The 21043-nt window shown below is 42.7% G+C and overlaps 2 protein-coding genes across 2 annotated transcripts; one reads left to right on the top strand and one right to left on the bottom strand.

The window, feature by feature from the left end:
- Nucleotides 1-4179: 4179 nt before the first annotated feature.
- Nucleotides 4180-8924, bottom strand: hsp90ab1 (heat shock protein 90, alpha (cytosolic), class B member 1). The gene is made up of 11 exons (XM_031861579.1): nt 8775-8924; nt 8378-8584; nt 8095-8254; nt 7637-7770; nt 7248-7559; nt 6994-7159; nt 6687-6877; nt 6079-6226; nt 5639-5907; nt 4807-5140; nt 4180-4716 (listed from the first exon to the last, which is right to left on the bottom strand). The coding sequence occupies exons 1-11, from the start codon at nt 8922-8924 to the stop codon at nt 4595-4597; spliced, it is 2193 nt and encodes a 730-aa protein (XP_031717439.1). The 3' UTR covers nt 4180-4594.
- Nucleotides 8925-11400: 2476 nt separating this feature from the next.
- rbm25b (RNA binding motif protein 25b) lies at nt 11401-20585 on the top strand. Its single transcript, XM_031861643.1, has 17 exons — nt 11401-11535; nt 12075-12175; nt 12314-12522; nt 12712-12769; nt 12969-13129; nt 13220-13405; nt 13499-13582; nt 15932-16239; nt 16579-16696; nt 16968-17057; nt 17444-17517; nt 17611-17761; nt 18006-18417; nt 18749-19044; nt 19131-19229; nt 19324-19371; nt 19698-20585. Exons 2-17 carry the CDS (start codon nt 12097-12099, stop codon nt 19788-19790), a joined length of 2466 nt encoding a protein of 821 aa, XP_031717503.1. The 5' UTR covers nt 11401-11535; nt 12075-12096; the 3' UTR covers nt 19791-20585.
- Nucleotides 20586-21043: the final 458 nt, after the last annotated feature.

The following is a 21043-nucleotide window of genomic DNA, read 5'->3' on the forward strand; positions in this document are numbered from 1 at the left end:
CTGAGTGTCTCTTTGCATTCTACACTAATTCATAAACCAGACCACTTTTATGATTCACTGAACATCAAACTGAAGACAGTATTTGACTGTGTAGAGCGAGAAAACATTTCCCCTTTAGTTTATCAATCTCACAGCTACTCAATGGGGAATTTCCCCGCACCTCTCATTTCTCAACCCCATCTGGTTTGGAGTTGTGTGCGTCACGATGTCAGCGTCTCCAGTCCTCTTTTTCAATAACGCAAATGAAAAACGAGATGCGGGGGGGAGAGGACGCAGGCACGGAGACCTCTGATTTCTGCCCCCAAAAAACAGTCACTCTGGGCTCTCGATCTGACTGAAGGGATGAGTGTTTTTATTGTAACTTTTATTAGCCGGTGTTGGTATTTGACTGGTTTAGCAATGCCCGGCATGACTCGGGAGCTTCCAAAAACAATCGTTGTATTCTGTTCATACCTCATAGAGCAGGTGGGCTTGGGCCTTTTTGGTTAGTACGCTTATTAGCTTTCTTGCTGAGAGACAGATGGGAAAATTTATAACAGTTAGGCTACATGTCTGGGCACTAAATATGAGCCTACTACTAGCTAACGTAGCTTAGCACAAAGACTGGAGACAGGGGAAACAGTAAGCCTTGTTCAGTCCAAAGTTGACCAATTCCACTAGGGGTTTCTAGGGGTTATGTGCCAGACTACTTGGCCAGGTCCAGTCACTTCCTGGAGTCTTTGCAGGTAGCAGGATAACCGGTCCTGACCAAGCAATATTTGGGCATGTTACCCTCTGAAACATTTGTATGGATGAACCTGCCTTTATAAGTGCTGGTAGTGGGTTTTGTTACATTTGGACAGAGCCAGGCCAGTTGATTCCCCCTGTGTTAAGTCTTTGTGCTAACCTAAGTTAGCCGGCTGCTAATGGTAGCTTCAGGGCACAGTCACACATCCACAAATGCAGGCAATCGACCATCGCCTGCTGAAGTGACAGTCGTGCTGAATGTGGGCCTTGCCAAGTCGGGTCAACCACAAATGGTTGAGGCTGGGACTTTGCCGGTCAAACTTTCGATGATGTGAATGTTTTATTCGGCCCTTTGCTCGCATGCGATGGAAGATAACTGGAGGCAAGTACCTGCATTAAGGCATGGCCACACATGCGCAAAACCAACATTGGCAGATATTTGCACACACACGTGTGGTTGACCAAACTTGGCACAAGTATGACTTGTGTGACTGACCCAAATGATGATCTTCTCCTTTAAATTGGTTTTGGGGATCAAGAAGCAGCATTGGGACCACAAGGCTGCCCGTCTAACCTTTAGGCCACCACAGCTCACTCCTTTACTGTACATGTGGAGACTCCGTTACATTTAGTCATAAAGGTTGTCGTTTCCGTGGGTTGCTGCATGTTATACTTCATTACAAAAGGTTTTTTTAATTCTCTTCATCTTGCTTCCCTCCTACTTAATGTGGGTGTTAATCCTGTTCCTTTACAAAGTGCTGTTAAATATGAGAAGTAACACTATGCCTCATGTGCGCAACAAAGTTGTTTCAGATCATGAGTAGTAATTGTGTTTTTTGTTTCTGACACCTTGCATTGTAAATGTCATGGAAACTTAATTACACCCTTTATGCACACAGGCCTGCAGCATGGTGCGCTTGCAGTATACATTGCAATACTACGCTTCATCTTATCTCATGGTATCTGCAGATCTTCAGTGGTATAAAAACCCGCAACCTCAGTTATTATCCCGGAGGCAGTAACGCACTAATGTACATAGAGACATGTCTGTGTGACTGAACAATATGCAGTCTTCCAGCTGACACATTTAAAGCAGCTTTCTTGGCATTTCTCAGAACAAGACAATACAGAGAGAAGAGATGACAGAATACAAAGGTCATAAGAACTGTGACACTGCAAGCAAATGTGACACACCAGCCTGCTGAAACACCAGGAACCTCCCCCTTAACTAAGGCACTCAGCATTTGTGGGTTGAGAACAGCTTTACACACAGGAGTCAAATGTTTCCACAGGAAGTCGTTTGTTGAAACAAAAGCAGGTCCGACCAAATTCACCTTTCACATTCATGAGGGAAACCTGCACTGACTCTTGATGAAATCAACCAGGAAATTTCCACCAGCTGAACCAGATCGAGAGCTCACTACAGACCTGGGGCAGCTCTTTCAAGTCACCAGACATCAGCATCCTGTATTAACATTGCTACATAACTACAAATATATAAGTATCATTCTTAGAAGACATCTTTTTCTGGCCATTTTTCAGTACATTTCTTGTCAACTTTTAACTTTTAAGGTCAAGAATGAACTTAGAAAGTTTATGTAGAATAGTAGTGAGACGTATCTAGAGATTCAACGTTAACACATACACACAAAATCAAACATTCATTTTTACAACCATTATCTCGCCAGGAAAGATCCCGCCATCAGTCGCGTGCGTGTGCTTCAGTCATGGCTGCTTGCTGAAGGACATCTTGTGGTTGCGTGACTCAAACCTTCTCAAAAACACTGGCCATTTTGGGGCCGCTAGTGATAATACAGCTGTGTGCATCTCCGGCCCACCATCTGCTACTCTGTGCCCAGGGACACAGTGGGAGTGGGAGGGGGAGGGGGGCGGACAGGGACAGTTTGTTCACTTTTATTATTTGGGATGGTGTGTTTGGCTAACAGCTAACGGAGCTACTAGTGCACACACTGCTGAGTACATCGCCGCCACTAAAAGGCCGCTGCTAAGCGGGCAGACAGCTTGGTGGGTTAAATGTTGTTTTGGAAAGATTGTATGAAATTTCTTATGTCGCTGCTTGCTTTTGAGGTTGAATGAAGGTGTGTTTTGAAGTGTGGGTTGTATTCATTTAATCACACAATACAGCAGTGGTCATTGCAGACACACCTGGCGGAGATCTGCACTCTACTGAGGGCCATTATGTGGTGAGTACTCACACATATCATTTGTCAAATCCTCAACCATTATGCAAATGATTTGTAGATGCAGCAAATTAAGGAGGCGGTGAAGTTAAGAAGGCATTACAAAGAAAAACAAAAAACGTTTTCAGCATGTTTCTGAATGACACGGCTGAAGTTCTGACTATCACTTTGACTAGAGTGAGCTGTGTGCTCAGGAGGGACAAACACCCACGCTTCACCGTTTCTGATGAGCAGAAAAGATGCTGCCGCCCCCTCAAACTTGTGTGAAACACATGACTTCCAGGAAAACTACTTATTTCACATTTCCCCCAGAGTTCAAGTGATGCCTCACTTTCAGGAAACTCACACATGGCAGTATTTTACAATGCTTGACATATTGCTTTATTTATTTGCATTGTGGTTGAAAAACAGATTTTTGAATGAACACACCTGCATTTTCTGATAACTATCGGATGTGGCCATAGTAATACAGAATAAAAAAATAAATAAATGTTTCCATGTGCGACATTTCTATAACAGGTTTACATGACACCACATTTCTGATGCAATTTAACCTTATTTCAGTTCAACCTGCCCATCAAGCCAATGGGGACACAATGCAGTTTAAAGCATGGTTAAGCAGGCAAGTGTCTGCTCTTGGTTTGGGTAGGCGGTTATCAGAGAAGATGTATAGAGGTTAGGTTAGAGACTAGTCATGTCAGACTTAACCACCGCAGGACCATTTGGTTATTTTACTAACCCTAACCCTCATTTGGGTGGCACCAAATGACCAATTAAGGATATTTTGAGGAGCTTTTCCCACCCAGCTAAGAATATATTGTAGTCCTTTGAGGCATATTCTTTCACATAAACTGAACACTTGCAGGTGTGACCATGGAAGTGTTGCATTTGACAATTTTAAACTGACGAGGCCCGATTTGTTTTTGTCGACTACATTTGCATCTCATACCAGCTGTACAGAGTATTTACTAAAAACCTAGTCTGTAGCTGTCCAATACACTTTTTCTAGTGTTTATAATCAGTTGAAATTAAGAGTCACCCCAAAACTGGAAATTCTATAATACTTGTAATTATGGAGCATTACCGCCACCTTGTGGTCACCTGGAAGAACAATCTAAACTAGTTTCAACTCAGAACATTAACTTCCCAAATGTTATTAAAAAGGAAAAACCTACAAGGTTGTAGATTTAAAATGGTGCAAGAGAAGAAATAATTTGTCATAGACGGTATAAATTTAAACGAGACAAAAACATAAGGTATTACAGCTTTAATTTTTTTGCAAAACAAGACTTGGAATACAGACAAGCCTGGACTCGGGCAAAGGAATCATACAGTTGTCTCTCCATGCAGCGTGCAGTGTTGCACATGAGCACCGATCTGATAATGGAATGTACCATTCCCATGTTGACACACTTACCGCTCCAACATTTAAAACTCAGTGCAACAGGGTACTTGTTAAAACATGTGTTGTCACCTTGAACTTAAACAGCAAAAACCAAAACTGCTTTTCTTAAAGGTCTTGCAGAGTACTGCTCTGGACGAGAGAGCAACACTGGTCCACCACACAACATGAATGACTTTTTTTTTGCAGTTACTGCAGTTTTAGAGGATGAACAATTGAAAAGTGAGGCTAAAGTGTTAGAAATCTTGGGTGGGGGAGTGTTGGTTTAATCAACTTCTTCCATGCGTGAAGCATCATCATCTTCACCGTCGCCTTCTAGGGGAGGAATCGTATCTGGGATGGATGCAGTGGTTACCTCCTCTGGAATGACATCATCGTCATCGATACCTACAGGTACAAGAATCGGTATTTGTTAGAGATCAATACAAGTAAAGTAACGAGCGTGTTAAAAAATGTTGACCGGTTGCGTCTCCTTACCCAGTCCGAGTTTGATCATTCTGTAGATGCGGTTGGAGTGGGTCTGTGGGTCGTCCAGGGAGAACCCTGAGGACAGCAGGGCGGTTTCGAACAGCAGGATGACGAGGTCCTTCACAGCCTTGTCGTTCTTGTCGGCATCTGCCTTCTGCCTGAGAGTCTCCACGATGGGGTGGTCCGGGTTTATCTCCAGGTGTTTCTTGGCCATCATGTAGCCCATGGTGGAGTTATCCCTGAGTGCCTGGGCCTTCATGATCCTCTCCATGTTGGCTGTCCAGCCATAAGTGCTGGTCACAATACAGCAGGGTGAAGACACCAGTCTGTTTGACACAGTTACCTGATAGAGAGCCAAGCAGAGGACATTAGGACTCAACACATGCATAGCTGATCCAGTCTAAAATTAGTTAATAAAAGCATGCAGAGCAGTCATGTTAGAAATAAATGCTCAACACACCAGCATGGCCAATTCCACATCTTAAACATCAACATTTGTATACAAACGCATTGTAGTTTCACATCCGTTAAACCAAAGGGCAAATAATTAAACAGGCATCTGTTAGATCACACTGAGTTGCACTTAAAAAAAAAAAAAAAAAGGGTGACTTTACATCTCCACAATCATGGAGAAGTCACTGGTCAAAAACACATTCGGGACACAAAAGACTTGAGGGGCCTCCTTGCAGATGTATAAAACTCACCAGAATACAAGTTAGGACCAGTTAGGGCACCTGTTTCCAAACAAAACAGTGTAAACTGGAGTTCACAACGACCTCAATCCTACCGCATGAAGGGAAATTTAGGTCAAAATGAATATCAATTCATTGAGATTACTGACCTTCTCCACTTTCTTGTCAAGGATCTCCTTCATGAGCTTGCAGAGGTTCTCAAACTTAGCCTTATCCTCCTCCATCTTCTTCTTCTCCTCCTCATCCTCTGGCAGCTCCAGACCCTCCTTGGTAACAGACACCAGGCTCTTGCCATCGAACTCCTTCAACTGCTGGACACAGTACTCGTCGATGGGCTCCGTCATGTACAGAACCTCAAAGCCACGCTTGCGGACGCGCTCAACGAAGGCGGAGTTGGCCACCTGATCCTTGCTCTCACCTGAAGAAGTCAAGTAAGTATCAGCGTTATCCTCACAGATTTAACAACATTTGCTTATAAATAAAGGTTCACTTATGTTTCCGTGTGCCACAAAGCTTCTAAACAAGTTAATGGCAGGAAAAAGGAAAAATAAAAAATAAATAAAATCTGCTTTTTCAGAGCCCAACGCACCAGTGATGTAGTAGATGGACTTCTGGTTTTCCTTCATGCGGGTCAGGTACTCTGTGAGGGAGGTGGTCTCGTCTCCAGACTGGGAGCTGTGGTAACGCAGCAGCTCAGACAGCTTCTTGCGGTTTTGAGAGTCTTCATGGATGCCCAGCTACAGATTTAACAAATATGATTACATGCTCATACAACAGTACCCGATATCACAACACAAGATTAATTGATCACACCGCTGTTGCATTGTCTTGCAAATACAAACTCCATCTCTCAAATCAGGATACAAGTTACTAATCAAGTAATTTATCTACAGCTCTAAGTAACTAGTCTACTGCACATAAGCACAGTACCAGGAATAGTATACACAAGAGCCTTATACACTAGACCAACTGCATGAGATGTACTACACTGAGCCTGTATAAAGTACGGCTAATAACAAGCTCTGACTAGACTGCCTCAGAAAGCGGGAGAGTACAGTTAAGATCAAAGAATAAAAGGTAAACCTTATGAGTCCATAGAGATGCACTGAAGACATAAGGAGTGCATTATGAAAGGGTACCTTTCATTTAAAACTTTTAAAAATTCTACGCAGCACTTAACGTGTGCATTTGGGATACCTTGATGTTCTTGGAGAAGCCTTCGTATAACTTCTTGTAGTTCTCCCGGTCTTCAGCCAGCTCAGCAAACAGCTCCAGACACTTCTTGACGATGTTCTTGCGAATGACCTTGAGGATCTTGCTCTGCTGCAGCATTTCTCTGGAGATGTTCAGGGGGAGGTCCTCTGAGTCGACCACACCGCGAACAAAGTCTGGAGAGCAACACAACACATGGCTTATTGAAACCATCTTAACTATTCAATCTTTCTATCCATCTTAGCAAAACTGCTTTATTGGGGTACATGCAGCAATGTAGAACAGAACTTACTCAGGTACTCTGGGATGAGCTCTTCACAGTTGTCCATGATAAAAACTCTCCTGACGTACAGCTTGATGTTATTCTTCTTTTTCTTGTTCTCAAAGAGGTCAAAAGGTGCACGGCGGGGAACGAAGAGCAGGGCACGGAACTCCAGCTGGCCCTCCACTGAGAAGTGCTGCAAAGAAGAAAATAACTCGGATTAGTTTGACTTTATTTCAGCATATGAACCATTCAACAGCAGTTTTATTTATTGCAAAGTTTACCTTGACAGCCAGGTGATCCTCCCAGTCGTTGGTCAGACTCTTGTAGAACTCTCCATACTCTTCGTTTGTGATGTCGTCGGGGTTCCTGGTCCAGATGGGCTTGGTCTTGTTCAGCTCCTCCTCGTCGATGTACTTCTCCTTGATCTTCTTCTTCTTCTTGTCTTTGTCCTTGGTGTCTTCCTCATCGTCTGATCCTACATCCTCGATCTTTGGCTTGTCCTCGCCCTCCTCTTTCTCCTCCTTCTCTTCCTTCTCTGGCTTTTCCTCCTCTGCCTCGTCATCACTGATCTCCTTTTCGCGCTCTTTCTCAACCTGCGAATTAAAAGAGTTCAACTTAACCGATACGCAAACCGTTTTAACTAGCCAAAACGTCAAAAAGCAATACTTACAAACAGGGTGATGGGGTAGCCGATGAACTGCGAGTGCTTCTTGACAATTTCCTTGATCCTCTTTTCCTCAATGTACTCTGTCTGGTCATCCTTCAAGTGCAGGATGATCCTTGTTCCACGACCAATGGACGCGCCTGTGAATAGGATAGTACAGCTATGAGGACAGGAGCTAGTAGATGTCTAAGTGGTACTGCGCATTCACACTGCAACTAGACCTTCTGACATTACTTAATGCTGAACCTTAACCTAAGGATCTAGGCAATGGCAAATAAAATCAAACTATTCCAAGATATTGAACATCTTACATAAAATAAGTTTGCATAGGGTCCAACAACTAGCTGAATGATGCAAACAATGTGTCGGGTACATTACATGCATGTCATAACCCTTTGTAAACAGCATAATCAGAAATAGTTGGTGCAAATAGTCAAATGTTGCAACTGTAGCAGGACACGTACCGGTGTCGACCTTGACGGTGAAAGAACCTCCAGCAGAGGACTCCCAGATGTACTGCTCATCATCATTGTGTTTGGTGATGACAACCACCCTCTCGGCAGTCAGGTAGGCAGAGTAGAAACCCACACCAAACTGACCAATCATGGAGATGTCAGCTCCAGCCTAGAGGGAACAAAATTGTTGCCATTTAACACCGCCCAAATATACGGTTACAGAGTATTCTTGTCATGCAATATTTGATCGATTTTCCACATGCAGCCATCTAAATCATGTTCCTAGTCGTACCTGAAGGGCCTCCATGAAGGCCTTGGTGCCAGACTTGGCGATGGTACCCAGGTTGTTAATCAGGTCGGCTTTGGTCATGCCGATTCCAGTGTCGGTGAGGGTCAGGGTGCGCTCTTCTTTGTTGGGGATGATTTCAATTTTCAGATCCTTGCCACTGTCCATCTTGGTTGGATCAGTCAAGCTTTCATAGCGAATTTTATCCAAAGCCTGAAAAAACACATTGACAAAAATACAGCAATACTTTAGATATCATTTCAAGCATCATCACAATAAAAAATAAATTTAAAAAAAGCAATACCTCTACATTAACAATGAAATACCCTGTCAAAACACAAGCATCTGAAAGTTAAAAGCCAAATCAATATGTAAAAACAACGTCAAGCTCCGGCAGGCTTACATCAGAGGCATTGGAGATCAACTCCCTCAGGAAGATCTCTTTGTTGGAGTAGAAGGTGTTGATGATCAGGGACATCAGCTGAGCGATCTCTGCCTGGAAGGCAAAGGTCTCAGCCTCCTCCTCTTGGTGCATTTCTTCAGGCATCTGCATGAAAGGAAATAGAGTAATGTTTAGCAAATCATTGGTTTAAAATGGTACAAATGGCAATTTGGAAAAAGGGGATGATCAAAACACAACAACTCAGTAGAAGCCAACCACAAACTTGCAAAAAAAGGCTAAAACGGCCATGTTTAAGTGCGAGATTCATTCTGCTTCAAATTGACAACTCTTTTGGCTCCATTAGAGGAATAATCATCATAATTGGATCATGTCAACAAGCCGGTTTGGGGAAAATTGGACCTCTGCCATAGTGTTGCTACAAATCGGTGGAAGCGGCCATTAACCAACATGGCGTCGAGTGACAGACAATGGACTCCGCAAACACGTGTTGAGGGGCGGCTACAGACAAAAATAAGGATAACATTAGGAAATGCGGTGCCGTACGTTCACTTGTAATAAAAAACGTCACGAAGTTTAACGTTAAAAGCCACGTGGGGACGACAATAAACGTGAGGTTACGATAAAGCGGCCTTATCTAATCAGCCGTAAAAAATACACAACAATGACTAATTTGAGCCATTTTAAGTTACAACATAAATATGAGGCCATATGTTAAAAGCCCATATCAGTTTTATAATAATTAGTCAACTGGACGTCAACAGATAAACGTTTGAAACCGATATCAAACCCGAGAAATTACCGTAATACTTTAGGTAAAATGTTGAGGTGACGATATTTGGCTGTGAAATGAGGACCCGGTTCTATGATCTGGTCCTGTATCGGATGTATGTTCTTACGGTTATCTCTAGCTAAATAATCCGCGATGTCATCTTCACCACACCTGCCTTAGTGCAACCTAAGTCCGGCCTAACAGTGCGGCACGGAGCCGCATTTATATAATGGGCATCTTAAATCGTCAAGCAGTACATGAAATGTCTACATAGTTACGATAAAACATTACGAAATATGTGAACGGACAGCAGTCAACGTTCATTTGTTAGCTGTAACGTTAGCCCACGAGACAGTTAACAAGCTAAGGTTACCGTCGTGACTCAGGATCTCGCATCGTGGTTTACAAGCAGCCATAGTTGAGTAATAGGTTAGCAAAAACACGCAATAAAAAGAGCACAATGTGTCCCATGTGTAAGCAAGTTACTCGTGTCCATACCTTGTTTATTCCGTTGACTTATCTTGAATAAATGCCACCAATATGTAGTCCCTTCTGCTCTCTGACGCAGGGAAATGGAAAGGAACTTCCTTTAAACAGACCGGAATCTTTATACTCAATCGTTTCAGTGTGCGGCCGTATCCCTCCGCGGTGCACCATCTACCACTAGAACTACTCTATGGGTAGAAGACAGACAAAACCGACTGTTTGATTATGATAATTCAAAGGAGCTATTGACATGAATGTATACAGAGCGAGTGGATATTATTGATTTAATCTGAAAATTGTATAATCTTGAAACACAATGTAATGTAAGGTACGCCTTGTATCTTTGAAAATACTGCAATATAACTAAGAAAGTCAGTTCCTGTGCCTAGCGCAACATTACTGCCACCTTGTGGCGGTTTATGCCAAAATGACAGAACTAGATGGATACTGTATAGACCAACATTTTAGTGACGACTAGTCTTTATCGCTTTCGCCACATACTATCAAGGCAAAAAATACCTGCACCAACCTAATACATATGTTCAATGAAAATCACGAGTACATCGTTTATTTCATTGCAAAGAGTGAGGGTCTTTTCAATCTGATGGAGGAATATTTTAAACCAAGAGGGTGTGCTTCGTTTCTTCTAGCACTTTCCACGAAAAAAAAAACCCGCCTAAAGTGACGTCACGGCTTGTCAGACGCAGCCCATCGCGGCCCAGCTGCTGTCACGAGCTATACCGACAACACAAACACCATAGTAACCAACCGCTTTAACGTTCTTTGGAGTGATAATATACACATAAATACATAATAGCGCTACCTGGTCTGATGATGTGATGATCCCTGCGTTAATTAAAATATATTTTATATGTTATAAAGCGTCGAGCAAGGCTAATAAAGAAGGTGAAATTCTATTTTTAAAGGTAAACTATGTCAATGAAGGCCTCAGGCCTATGATCAATAAGTAATAAGTAATATGCATCCTTGTACTCAGATGACACACTTGGTATTTAGGAACTCCTGATGCCTCACCTGATCCTAAAAATGTCTTTAAAGTTGAAAAGTGAAACGGAAAGCTTGAAATAATAAAATAATATAATACAATTGTATTACAATTGTATTATTTTATAATAAAATAAAATAATCCTTTATTAGGATTTTAATAATTGGTTTTATTAATAGCATACTACAATATTAAGATATTGTTATTATTATTATCATCACTATTATTCTTACTAACAATAATGACAACAACAACGATAACAATACTATAATTAATAATGCACAGTAATACTAATATTTTCTAGCCCCGTCCAGCTGCCACGTCCCGATGTACAAAACAAGTGCACTTGCAGTCTGGTACGTAGTGCGCTTGCGTCAATGTTTTTGAGGGCCCGTGACTAGCTAGCGTGCTAATCCAACATTCGGGACGTTACAGAGATTTTCATAATTAATAACCTTGTGAAAGCTGTTTTTATCCCTTCCTACGCCACCTAATTTTGGGTATGTATATATGGACATGTTCAATTTTATTCCGAACACATATTGAGCCCGCTAAAGTGAGTTTTACTTGTTAGGTAACACCAGCTCTGCCTAATGTTAGCTTAGCTTAGTGGTGCCGGGTACGGTAGCGTGCTTGATGCTAGTTTCAGTTTAACTGTTGTTTGTTTTGGTAACTTTAAATAAAGGTTGAGTTATTTAGTAAAAACGCAACATGTTGCGCTTAAAACAAGTCATAATAAACAAACGTTGGTGTTTAATGATATTAAGTTAGCGAACGTTAAGTTGCTCTACTGAGCAAAGCTTACTTCAAGTAGTGCTACAGTTGGATATCAAAAGTCCTAAATCGATGTTTGTATGCTCATCTAATGTTACCGACACATCTCAGTGGTTTCTCCAACGAAAAGAAGAAAACACGCGTGTTATGTTTGAACCGTGTTTTTAATCTCGGCTTTACATTGTTTGGATGACTTCATTCAAGTGTGAGTTTTAACACATCGTGTACATATGTAGACTGCTAATAGGCATCGCTGTTCCTTCAGGTTGGTCCGAATCACACCCAGAATGTCCTTCCCCCCTCACATGAACCGGGCGCTGTTGCCTCCTCCTGGGATGCCCCCTCAGTTTGCTGGCTTCCCCTCAGGTAAGCAACCACGTGTGCCACCCTACATGTGTAGCCTCTTTCACTTTGTCTACTGCAGTGTACTAGTTTTAGAAGGGACACTAGCAGCCTTCAGCCTCTGAGATTGAACTTGATGTTCATTTACTTTGTCTGTCGTAGGAACTCAAATGATCCCGCTTCACGTCGGCATCATGACCCCCACATCAGTAATGATGCCTTCTGTGCAAGTGATCAGTAAGCCTCCGATCCACAGAAAGGAAATACTGAGAGTCAAAGAGAACAACGAGAACAGCGGCCCCACTACCACAGTGTTTGTGGGGAACATCTCGGAGAAAGCTTCAGACATGCTGATCAGACAGCTGCTCGCGGTAAGAAACGGGAATGGATTTACAAATATGTCATGTACTCGGGTCACACAGTTATGAAATATGTATGTCAAATAAAAAATAAGTCATTGTGTGTGGGCAACCTGCTGAAACTGGATCATGTGCTGTGGCTTTTTCTTTTTAATTATACCTGAGTTGTGAACTCTTCATCCCGCTGTGCTTATGTTATAGAAATGTGGAATTGTTCTGAGCTGGAAAAGAGTCCAAGGAGCCTCTGGCAAGCTTCAAGGTAATTCCCAATACATACAAGTCTCATTACATCAAGGTGTACTTTAATCTATGGCTAATTTGGGTGATCCGTAAATTCACTAAATGATTTCACCTCAATCCAACCAGAAATGAAACAATATTTTGTATTTGTCATCCCATCAAACCATTCATGACCATAGATGAATTTGTTGTCATGTCTATTTCAATGTCTGTTGCAGCCTTTGGGTTTTGTGAGTACAAGGAGCCAGAGTCCACGTTGCGAGCACTGCGGCTGCTTCATGACCTGGTGATTGGAGAAAAAAGCCTGTTGGTGAAGGTGGATGCCAAGACTAAAGCTCAGCTGGATGAGTGGAAGGCCAAGAAAAATACTGCGAATGGGGTATAATTCTGTTCTTGTTATGAGATTCCAATTAATTAATGGTTAAAACTGATCTGGGATGTTTTATTTATTTTTTTATTGTACCGGCAGAATAAGAAGCCTGAAGATGGAGATGATGATGATGATGAGGTTCTAGACGAGGAGACAAAAAAGAAGGATCAGATTATTAAAGGTGCCATCGATGGGCTGATGAGGGAATATGCTGCAGAACTCAACGCGCCTTCACAGGACGAGGACTCCCAGAGACGGAAGAGGAAACGGGAGAAAAAAGAAGAGGTATACCAACGTTTGTCTGACTTGTACTCTTCTTCTTTTGGAACTTAAAAATGTAAAAGTATTAATGTATTTTTTATCTTTTCTCTTCTTTAGGACGACATTAACACTATTGATATGGAGGACGACAAGAGAGACCTGATCTCCAGAGAAATTAGTAAATTTCGAGACACCCACAAGGTAAAGTGGCTCCTTTGATCTTGTAGTTGACATTACAGGTTTTGGACAGCAGCTGCTCACATAGTTCACTCCTACAGCTTGCACATTTAGTCGACACATTTACAAAGCTTTTTTTTTGATCTCAGTAACATGCATACTACGCTACAAATTGGCATTAAAATTTCCACCACCAAACACCTTAATTTGCCCCATATTATATGAAATGTTTCATGTTAAATGTTCAGACAGCACAAGTAGGCAGATTTGACACCTGTGACCAGCGTAGTGAAACTATCGGTGTGACTATTCTAGATCCATTCTTCATTCATCACACAAAAATGCATGGAGACGATGTAAAGTTACTTAAAAAGCTAATCTATTCATTAAACCCCACCATTATGATAGTGATCATATGGTGACTAAAGCAAGATGAATCTCAGAGCTTTGGAAAAAGTTGCGAGGATAGGATGTAAGTATCAGCCTTTATTTACTATATACTTATATTGGGCGTCCCCCCTCTTGAGGACTTGCATAGGGGCAACTGAACTGCACTTGTCTGTGTGTCGGTCAGGCCTCACGACGATCTGTATTCAGCCAAACATTTGACGATACAAAAAGTTCCCCCCGCACCTTTTTGTCACATCACCGGTGGTGCCCCGGAAGCTTGAGTCGGTGAACCTGTGCGAGTCCTCTGTAAACCATGGTTTGTCTTAATGGTGTTCATGTTGAAGCACAAGGACTCGTGTCAATAACCACTGCAGTGACTTTGGCTGTAGCTTTTATTATGCTAGTGTGGGGGGGGCGCCCTCTCCACAGCAGCACACTGATCTGAAGACTGACGAGGTATGTGCTCTCTGAATGTGTGCGTGACTTCTCTCCCCCATCTCTTGCTCTTCGTCTGACTCACTCTGCCTTATTTTTCCTTCTTCTTTTAAGATAGATCAGTGAGTTCATGTTGATATTTGATAACTGTACAGGATGTACTGTAAACAGTCCATGCTTTCTGTTATCTAAGAAAAAAAGCTGACATTTTACCCCCCAAAAAAAACACTCCTGCAACCAGGTTTAGAAGATTAAACCAAAAACATAAAAATGTCTTTTTCTTTTTTCCTTTTCCAATTTATCGCTTTTAAGAATTACAATACATTCTGCAAAAACAGCTGCTTTAAAACCACGACAGACAACAAAGAATAAGATTGCACTGTCTGCTAGACTCCATTTATTAAGCCAGCCCCGGTAAACACTCGACAGAGGTAAGTAAAACATCTGACATGCTTTGTGCTTGAGTCGAGGCACATAAGTAACAATACTTGATAATAAAGTTCTGAATAGATTGCTACGGTCTCCCATCTTCTTTCTCGTGTCGTACAATTCCTTCTCTTGAGATGCATTACACCCGAGGCTTCTAGATGAGTCTGTGTTTCTTGCAGAAGACCAGCTGACTGGCTGTGTACGACTGTGATGCAGTCAAGCAATTTGAGTTCATTCTTACTGTTGCACTGTCCGTACTTTACTTTGTAGAACTGTGGAATTAGTGCCCTAAAAGTAATGGAAATCCTCCAAGCTTAGCATTTTGTTTCTTTTGTATTAAATACTCTCATTCTGCATTAGATTTCTTTTACTTTTATACACAAATTACCCTCAAAGCCTTGTGTGTAATGCCCAGAAAGGCAGATTTGGGATGCGTGTATGTCTGTGTTTGTTTGAAGTGAGTTGTGAGGAGCTGCTGAAGACTTCTGCAGGGGTAAGACCGCTTCTACAATATTCATTTATCTGTACAGAAATAACTGCTGTTCATTTCTTGATTACCATGTTACCCTTTTCTTGAAGTAAAGGCTGTTAGTTCTGATGATGATGCTTGAGCAAGACAGAATCCCATAATGTTTTTCCCTTGTATACCGTGTGACCTGCTTTCCTCCCAGGCCTAACTTAAAAGGCTTGTAGGGGCAGCGAACGGCCGAATCCATAGTTCAACACCTGTAAGTCACAAACAACTAGTTCACCGAACGACCGGCGCCTGTTTTCTGTTTTTGTTTCCCTTGTTCTGAGAGGACGACTCCTAAGGAGAGAAAAAGCATCGTCTTTTGCTGCTGCTTTTTCTCGTTATGAACGCGTCCCACTGATCGTTTTGACCGTTGAAGTGGTTTCCAGTTAAATTCTTGATAAACGGTAGTTTGAAGCAGCAGAGCCTTTGATCCGTTCAGATTCTCTTACACGCTTTGCACTGATTTGTAGTATAGGGCATGTTCCTGTATGAAGCCTTTCAAAATCTGGAAACCACTTGATTTGTGCACAGTAGGGAAATTGAGAGCAAAGACTCACCGGATCTTGTGTGGCATCGGGTGAACCTGTATGTGTTTTGCTCTGCAGAAACTAGAAGAAGAGAAGGACAAGCGGGAGAAGGAGCGGCTGGAGTTTGAGCGGGACCGGAGGGATCGGGAAAAAGAGCGAGAGCGGGAGAGGGAGCGGCGGGACCGCGAGAGGGAGAAGGAGCGAGAGAAGGAAAGGGAGCGGGAAAGAGACAAAGACAAAGACAAAGACAAAGATCGCGACCGCAGGCCCAGAGAAAGAGACTGGGACAGGGAGCCGGACCGAAGCCGGGACAGGGAGCCGGACCGAAGCCGGGACAGGGAGCCGGACCGAAGCCGGGACAGGAGCCCCGAACGCAGCCGATCCAGGTGAAAAAGACTGGAAGATCAGCTGATTAACAGAAAACAATAAATAGTCACCAACCATTGTTAATTACATCTGTACAATACCAATTTTACGGCAAGCCAGAAGCTCAGCACTTGTGGGTTCAGTAAAACCTTTGCACAGCTGCTCTTAGACGCTACACAGTCACACAGGTGTTTTCACACCGATGGATTTAACCTCTTCTCAGGACCATGTATAGAGACCATGCTTGATTGACATCTTCCCGTCTCTTCTCTAACTTAAACTCAACACTTATGTGTATTGGTTCCGATTCAAGATTCGAGTTAAATATGTTCTTATTAACCTTTTTTCTGTTTTTGAAGGGAGGTCAGTCGAGACCGAGACAGAGACAAGAAACGAGACCAAGAAGATGAAGAGGAAGCGTACGAACGCAGGAAGCTGGAAAGGAAACTCCGAGACAAGGAAGCAGCCTATCAGGAGGTAGGGAAGGTTGACCTGGGTCAGAAATCACTGCTCCTAGATCCTAAGTTTCTAAATGTCCATGTATACCCAAGATAATAAATTTAAATGTATATTAAATGCTTATTTATTATGTCCAAATGAGACAACCCTGAAATATTTAGGCATCACCTTTTTTAAAGGTCTCTTTATCACGGGGGCAAATACATTCAAAGAACAAAGTGTGAATTGCTCTTTTTGCTTGATGTGACTGAACATGGTCGTGGCTTACCTGATACTGTTGTGATGACAGCGTCTAAAAAACTGGGAGCTACGGGAGAGGAAGAAGGCCCGGGATTACACCAAAGAGGCCGAGCGGGAAGATGAGCGCAGACGGGAAATGGTGAGAGCACGTTGAACGAGCAGTGGAGGTTCAGAGAGGCGTCCGAGTTTACTTTGAATGTAATTTACGCCAGAATGTTACCTGTTTACCTTTTAAACCTCGCAAATCTCATTAATCACTGTTAATTCCATTTCAGAATAAAGTTACAACATTAAGTTACGACTACTTTGTCGTGGCTGTCATGATTCTATAGGTTATTAGTGTCTTGTCTGCTAGATGGCATTTAAAAAATATATATATATGTCTTTGTGTTGCCAAGATGGACCCTTTCATTTGTTTTTTGTGTTGATATGATTTCAGGTTACAAGATAAATAATATCTAATAGAAGTTGTGAGGAGAAATATGTATTCTCCTTGAGAAATAGTGCGGTCCTGTGTTCCTTTAGGTGAAAGAGGGCAAACGGTTGAAAGAGTTTCTTGAAGACTACGATGATGACCGAGATGACCCCAAGTACTACAGGTGAGCAACATGCAAACTGACTTGTAGTTGCAGATGCAATACTGCAGCTATGGCTGTTGTTCTGAAGACTGTTATTCCGGATGTGACCCCTAGGGGCAGTGCGCTGCAGAAGCGTCTCAGAGACCGAGAGAAGGAGATGGAGGCAGACGAGCGTGACAGGAAGCGGGAGAAGGAGGAGCTGGAGGAGATCAGACAGAGGCTGTTAGACGAGGGACATCCAAACCCAGACGCAGAGCTACGCAGGGTATGCTTGTCCTTAATAATGATGTGTGTGTGTGTGTGTGTGTGTGTGTGTGTGTGTGTGTGTGTGTTTGTCTGTAAATCTGTAGTGAGTCCGCATGCTGTCTGTTGTCTTTGTGAAGGTCACTTTATCATCGGAGTCTCTCTGCACATCTGGGGTGTCCAGCTTTCGTTGCATGTTGACCTTCTTTTCTCTAAAACACCGATTGGGTGTTAATCTTCTGCCTATCTGCCTCTTATTGGTCCAGATGAAGGAGGAAGAGGAGGAGCGTCTGAGACAACCTCCTATCGTCCAAGAGCCGGAGATCGAGGAGGAACGGGAACGCCACAGGGGTTCAAAAGACCACCGAGACCGGAGACAGGAACCGGAAAGACCAGAACCTCGACCACGGCCCGCCCACTCGGACAACGAGATCGAGGAGGGGCAAGAAGACGATTATGACAACGATGAAGACAACCCAGACACAAAACCCTGCTTGAAGCCCACAATGCGGCCAATCACAGCAGCGCCATCGGTGTCGTCGGCCAGCGGCGACGCGTCCCCCAACACACCCGGGGACGAGTCGCCCTGCGGCATCATCATCCCCCACGAGAACTCCCCCCCCGAGGCCCTGCCACAGGAGGAAAACCGGCCAAAGATTGGCCTCAGTCTCAAACTGGGTAAGTCTAAAAGAAGTGTGTCCTCACTGTGACATGGAGCGCTCACAGAGAGAGCTAAAGTTAGGCAATAGAAAACACACGTAGCAATTGTGTTTATAAATGTATTAACTGTATTGTGTAGGTCAAAGAAAAATAGCTAGATTTTGTTACAATGTTCAACAACATAAAATTTAGAAATCCTCTAGATTCAGACCAGAATGCACAGCTTGCAAACATCCTTATCCATCATTTTCACAACCTCACACCACAGTTGTGTTCTCATTCCACACATAAGTCGCTGCAAATTTTAGTCGCAGTAAACTGTATTCATGAAGCTCCTCGTGCTCTCCAGGTGCCTCAGGAAGCCCCAGTCAACCCAGCGTGGGCAAGAGGAAGAAGTTGCCCGTGGACAGCGTCTTCGACAAGTTCGACGACGAAGAGACCGACGAGCAGCCTCGCAAGCGGAAGCTGGTGCCCCTGGACTACGACGACGACAAGAGCCTCGGGGTGGACGGGGCCGGGCTCTCCAGTATAAAGGGGGACGACACGGAGGAGAAACGTAAACACATCAAGACCCTGATAGAGAAAATCCCCACAGCAAAGCCCGAGCTGTTCTTATACCCGCTGGACTGGTCTATGGTCGACACGGTGAGGAGAGAAGAAACATATGGAGTATTTCATTGAACTTTGTGTTTTAACTAGACGTTAACACCTTCATCTCTTGGCCCGTTTAGACGTTAATGGAGCGGCGCGTTCGGCCCTGGATCAATAAGAAGATCATTGAGTACATCGGAGAGGAAGAGGCCACGTTGGTGGACTTCGTCTGCTCCAAGGTATTGATCATGTGATGTCTGTGTGCCGGTGACGTTATTCACACTTTGAGAGGAAGTGAAGCGTGATACGATCCTGATGTTTTGTTTTTCCCAGGTGATGGCTCACAGCATGCCACAGAGTATCCTGGATGATGTTGCCATGGTGAGTAATGTAACGGATGATTAAGCCTCTCTCTCTCTCTCTCTCACACACACACACAGTTACCACTGATCCTTAAAAAACATATTTGGCATTGAATTCATTCATACTAAAAAAAAGGCCTTAAATTAGCATTAAATGTCTTAAATCAATCTTTCAAAATTAAAAATCCATTATCGTGATATTTACTATTGTATTACTTGTTTTTATTTTTGGGCATTTTGGTGCTTTAATTAGAAAGTGAAGAGATGACTGAATGAGGGAAAGAGCGCTGTAACAAAGGTCCCCTCCTGTCTTCTTCTTCATGTGTTTCCTCTTGTCCTCTTCAGGTTCTTGATGAAGAAGCTGAAGTCTTCATAGTGAAGATGTGGAGGTTGCTCATCTATGAAACCGAAGCGAAGAAGATCGGTCTGGCGAAATAAGCGAAACCACTGAATGAAGATCAACAGTTTTCTTTTCATACATTGTGTAAAATAGTGTAGCGCAATTCGTCTCACCCCCCCCCCCCCCAAAAAGCGACGTGTCCATACTAGCACCAACTGTAACTGCAGATTCTGCTCATTCTCACATCTGCACCAGTTGTTCAGGTTTATTTCCCCCCCGCTCTCTGTTTGCAGGTGCTGACTGTGTCGGTGTGCTTTCGTGTAAATACAGTACGTAATTATTTGACTGATGGATAATTCTCAACAAAACTGCCGACTGTGGCCCAGGACCATTGTTGCGTTGCCAGTTGAGGTGTCTTGGTCCTAACATTTTATTTGTATCCATGTCAACACACTTTTTGGGAAGAGTCATCTGTAGGATTGTTACGAGCAATCGGTCTCTACGGTGTGTTTTTTTTCTTTTTAAATGAGACTTTAGAGTTTGCATAACTACAAGGATGTGATCTTTTTTACAAGATTATTTATTTAGGGTTTTGGACACAACTCCAATTGAAGAGTTCATTGATTCAGATTTAATCCGCTTCATTTCCCTCTCATCACATTCCTGATTGATTTGTTAAGTAGACCGCTTCAAAAAGCTCCTAGTTATCATTTGACATGCGTCCACTGACGAGACCCACAGAATATATATTGGATGGAGACACCCCTGCAGCTGTAAAAGCACACACACACACCACTATTGAAAAATGACTTAAGAACGGGGAAAAATGATGTGAAGATGCTCTCCATTTGTTTTTGTATTGTGAACATTTGAATAAAATTGATTTTTTATAACTTTGTGTAACCGTCTCACTACCCACATGAGTTTATTTCACAAATCACTGCTCTGTAGTTTGAGTTTGTTAGTCTTGGTGGGATGATGGGACATACCATTTTATATATTTTAATACTATTACTTTTTATACTATGACTTTTTTCGACATGCTAAAAGTAGGCTTTATTCACTTGACTTCGTATATATTAACATTTTAGGTTCTCTCAACTTCAAATTTCAGCCTGCTTCCTGTCAACTTTTACATGTTTGTTGCATAACAGAAAACATTAGTTTAATTATATTCTTTGGTTTGTCCTTTAAATTTACCCAACAAAGACTTCGAGAGGGATAGCCAGTCACAATCACCTTATTGGTTAGTGCTGAAATGCATGTTAATTACAAAAGGAACACAATCCTTAAACTAAAAGTAAGGCCGGGTGCCAATTCATTCAATCGTCTCACAGCAGCTGACAAAGAC

This window comes from Anarrhichthys ocellatus, unplaced genomic scaffold (assembly GCF_004355925.1).
Source record: "Anarrhichthys ocellatus isolate YVR2014 unplaced genomic scaffold, GSC_Weel_1.0 scaffold25, whole genome shotgun sequence".
In the NCBI taxonomy this organism is placed as follows: domain Eukaryota; kingdom Metazoa; phylum Chordata; class Actinopteri; order Perciformes; family Anarhichadidae; genus Anarrhichthys; species Anarrhichthys ocellatus.

What these genes read in the sequence shown, in the direction of transcription:
- hsp90ab1 (XM_031861579.1), bottom strand. Translation starts at nt 8,924, where the DNA reads ATGCAGATGCCTGAAGAAATGCACCAAGAGGAGGAGGCTGAGACCTTT. An exon ending in CCTTCATGGAGGCCCTTCAG is followed by an intron (nt 8,255 to 8,377) that starts GTACGACTAGGA and finishes TGTTCCCTCTAG; the next exon opens with GCTGGAGCTGACATCTCCAT. An exon ending in GTCCATCTACTACATCACTG is followed by an intron (nt 5,908 to 6,078) that starts GTGCGTTGGGCT and finishes TGACTTCTTCAG; the next exon opens with GTGAGAGCAAGGATCAGGTG.
- rbm25b (XM_031861643.1), top strand. Translation starts at nt 12,097, where the DNA reads ATGTCCTTCCCCCCTCACATGAACCGGGCGCTGTTGCCTCCTCCTGGG. An exon ending in AGCCTCTGGCAAGCTTCAAG is followed by an intron (nt 12,770 to 12,968) that starts GTAATTCCCAAT and finishes TGTCTGTTGCAG; the next exon opens with CCTTTGGGTTTTGTGAGTAC. An exon ending in ATGAGCGCAGACGGGAAATG is followed by an intron (nt 17,058 to 17,443) that starts GTGAGAGCACGT and finishes GTGTTCCTTTAG; the next exon opens with GTGAAAGAGGGCAAACGGTT.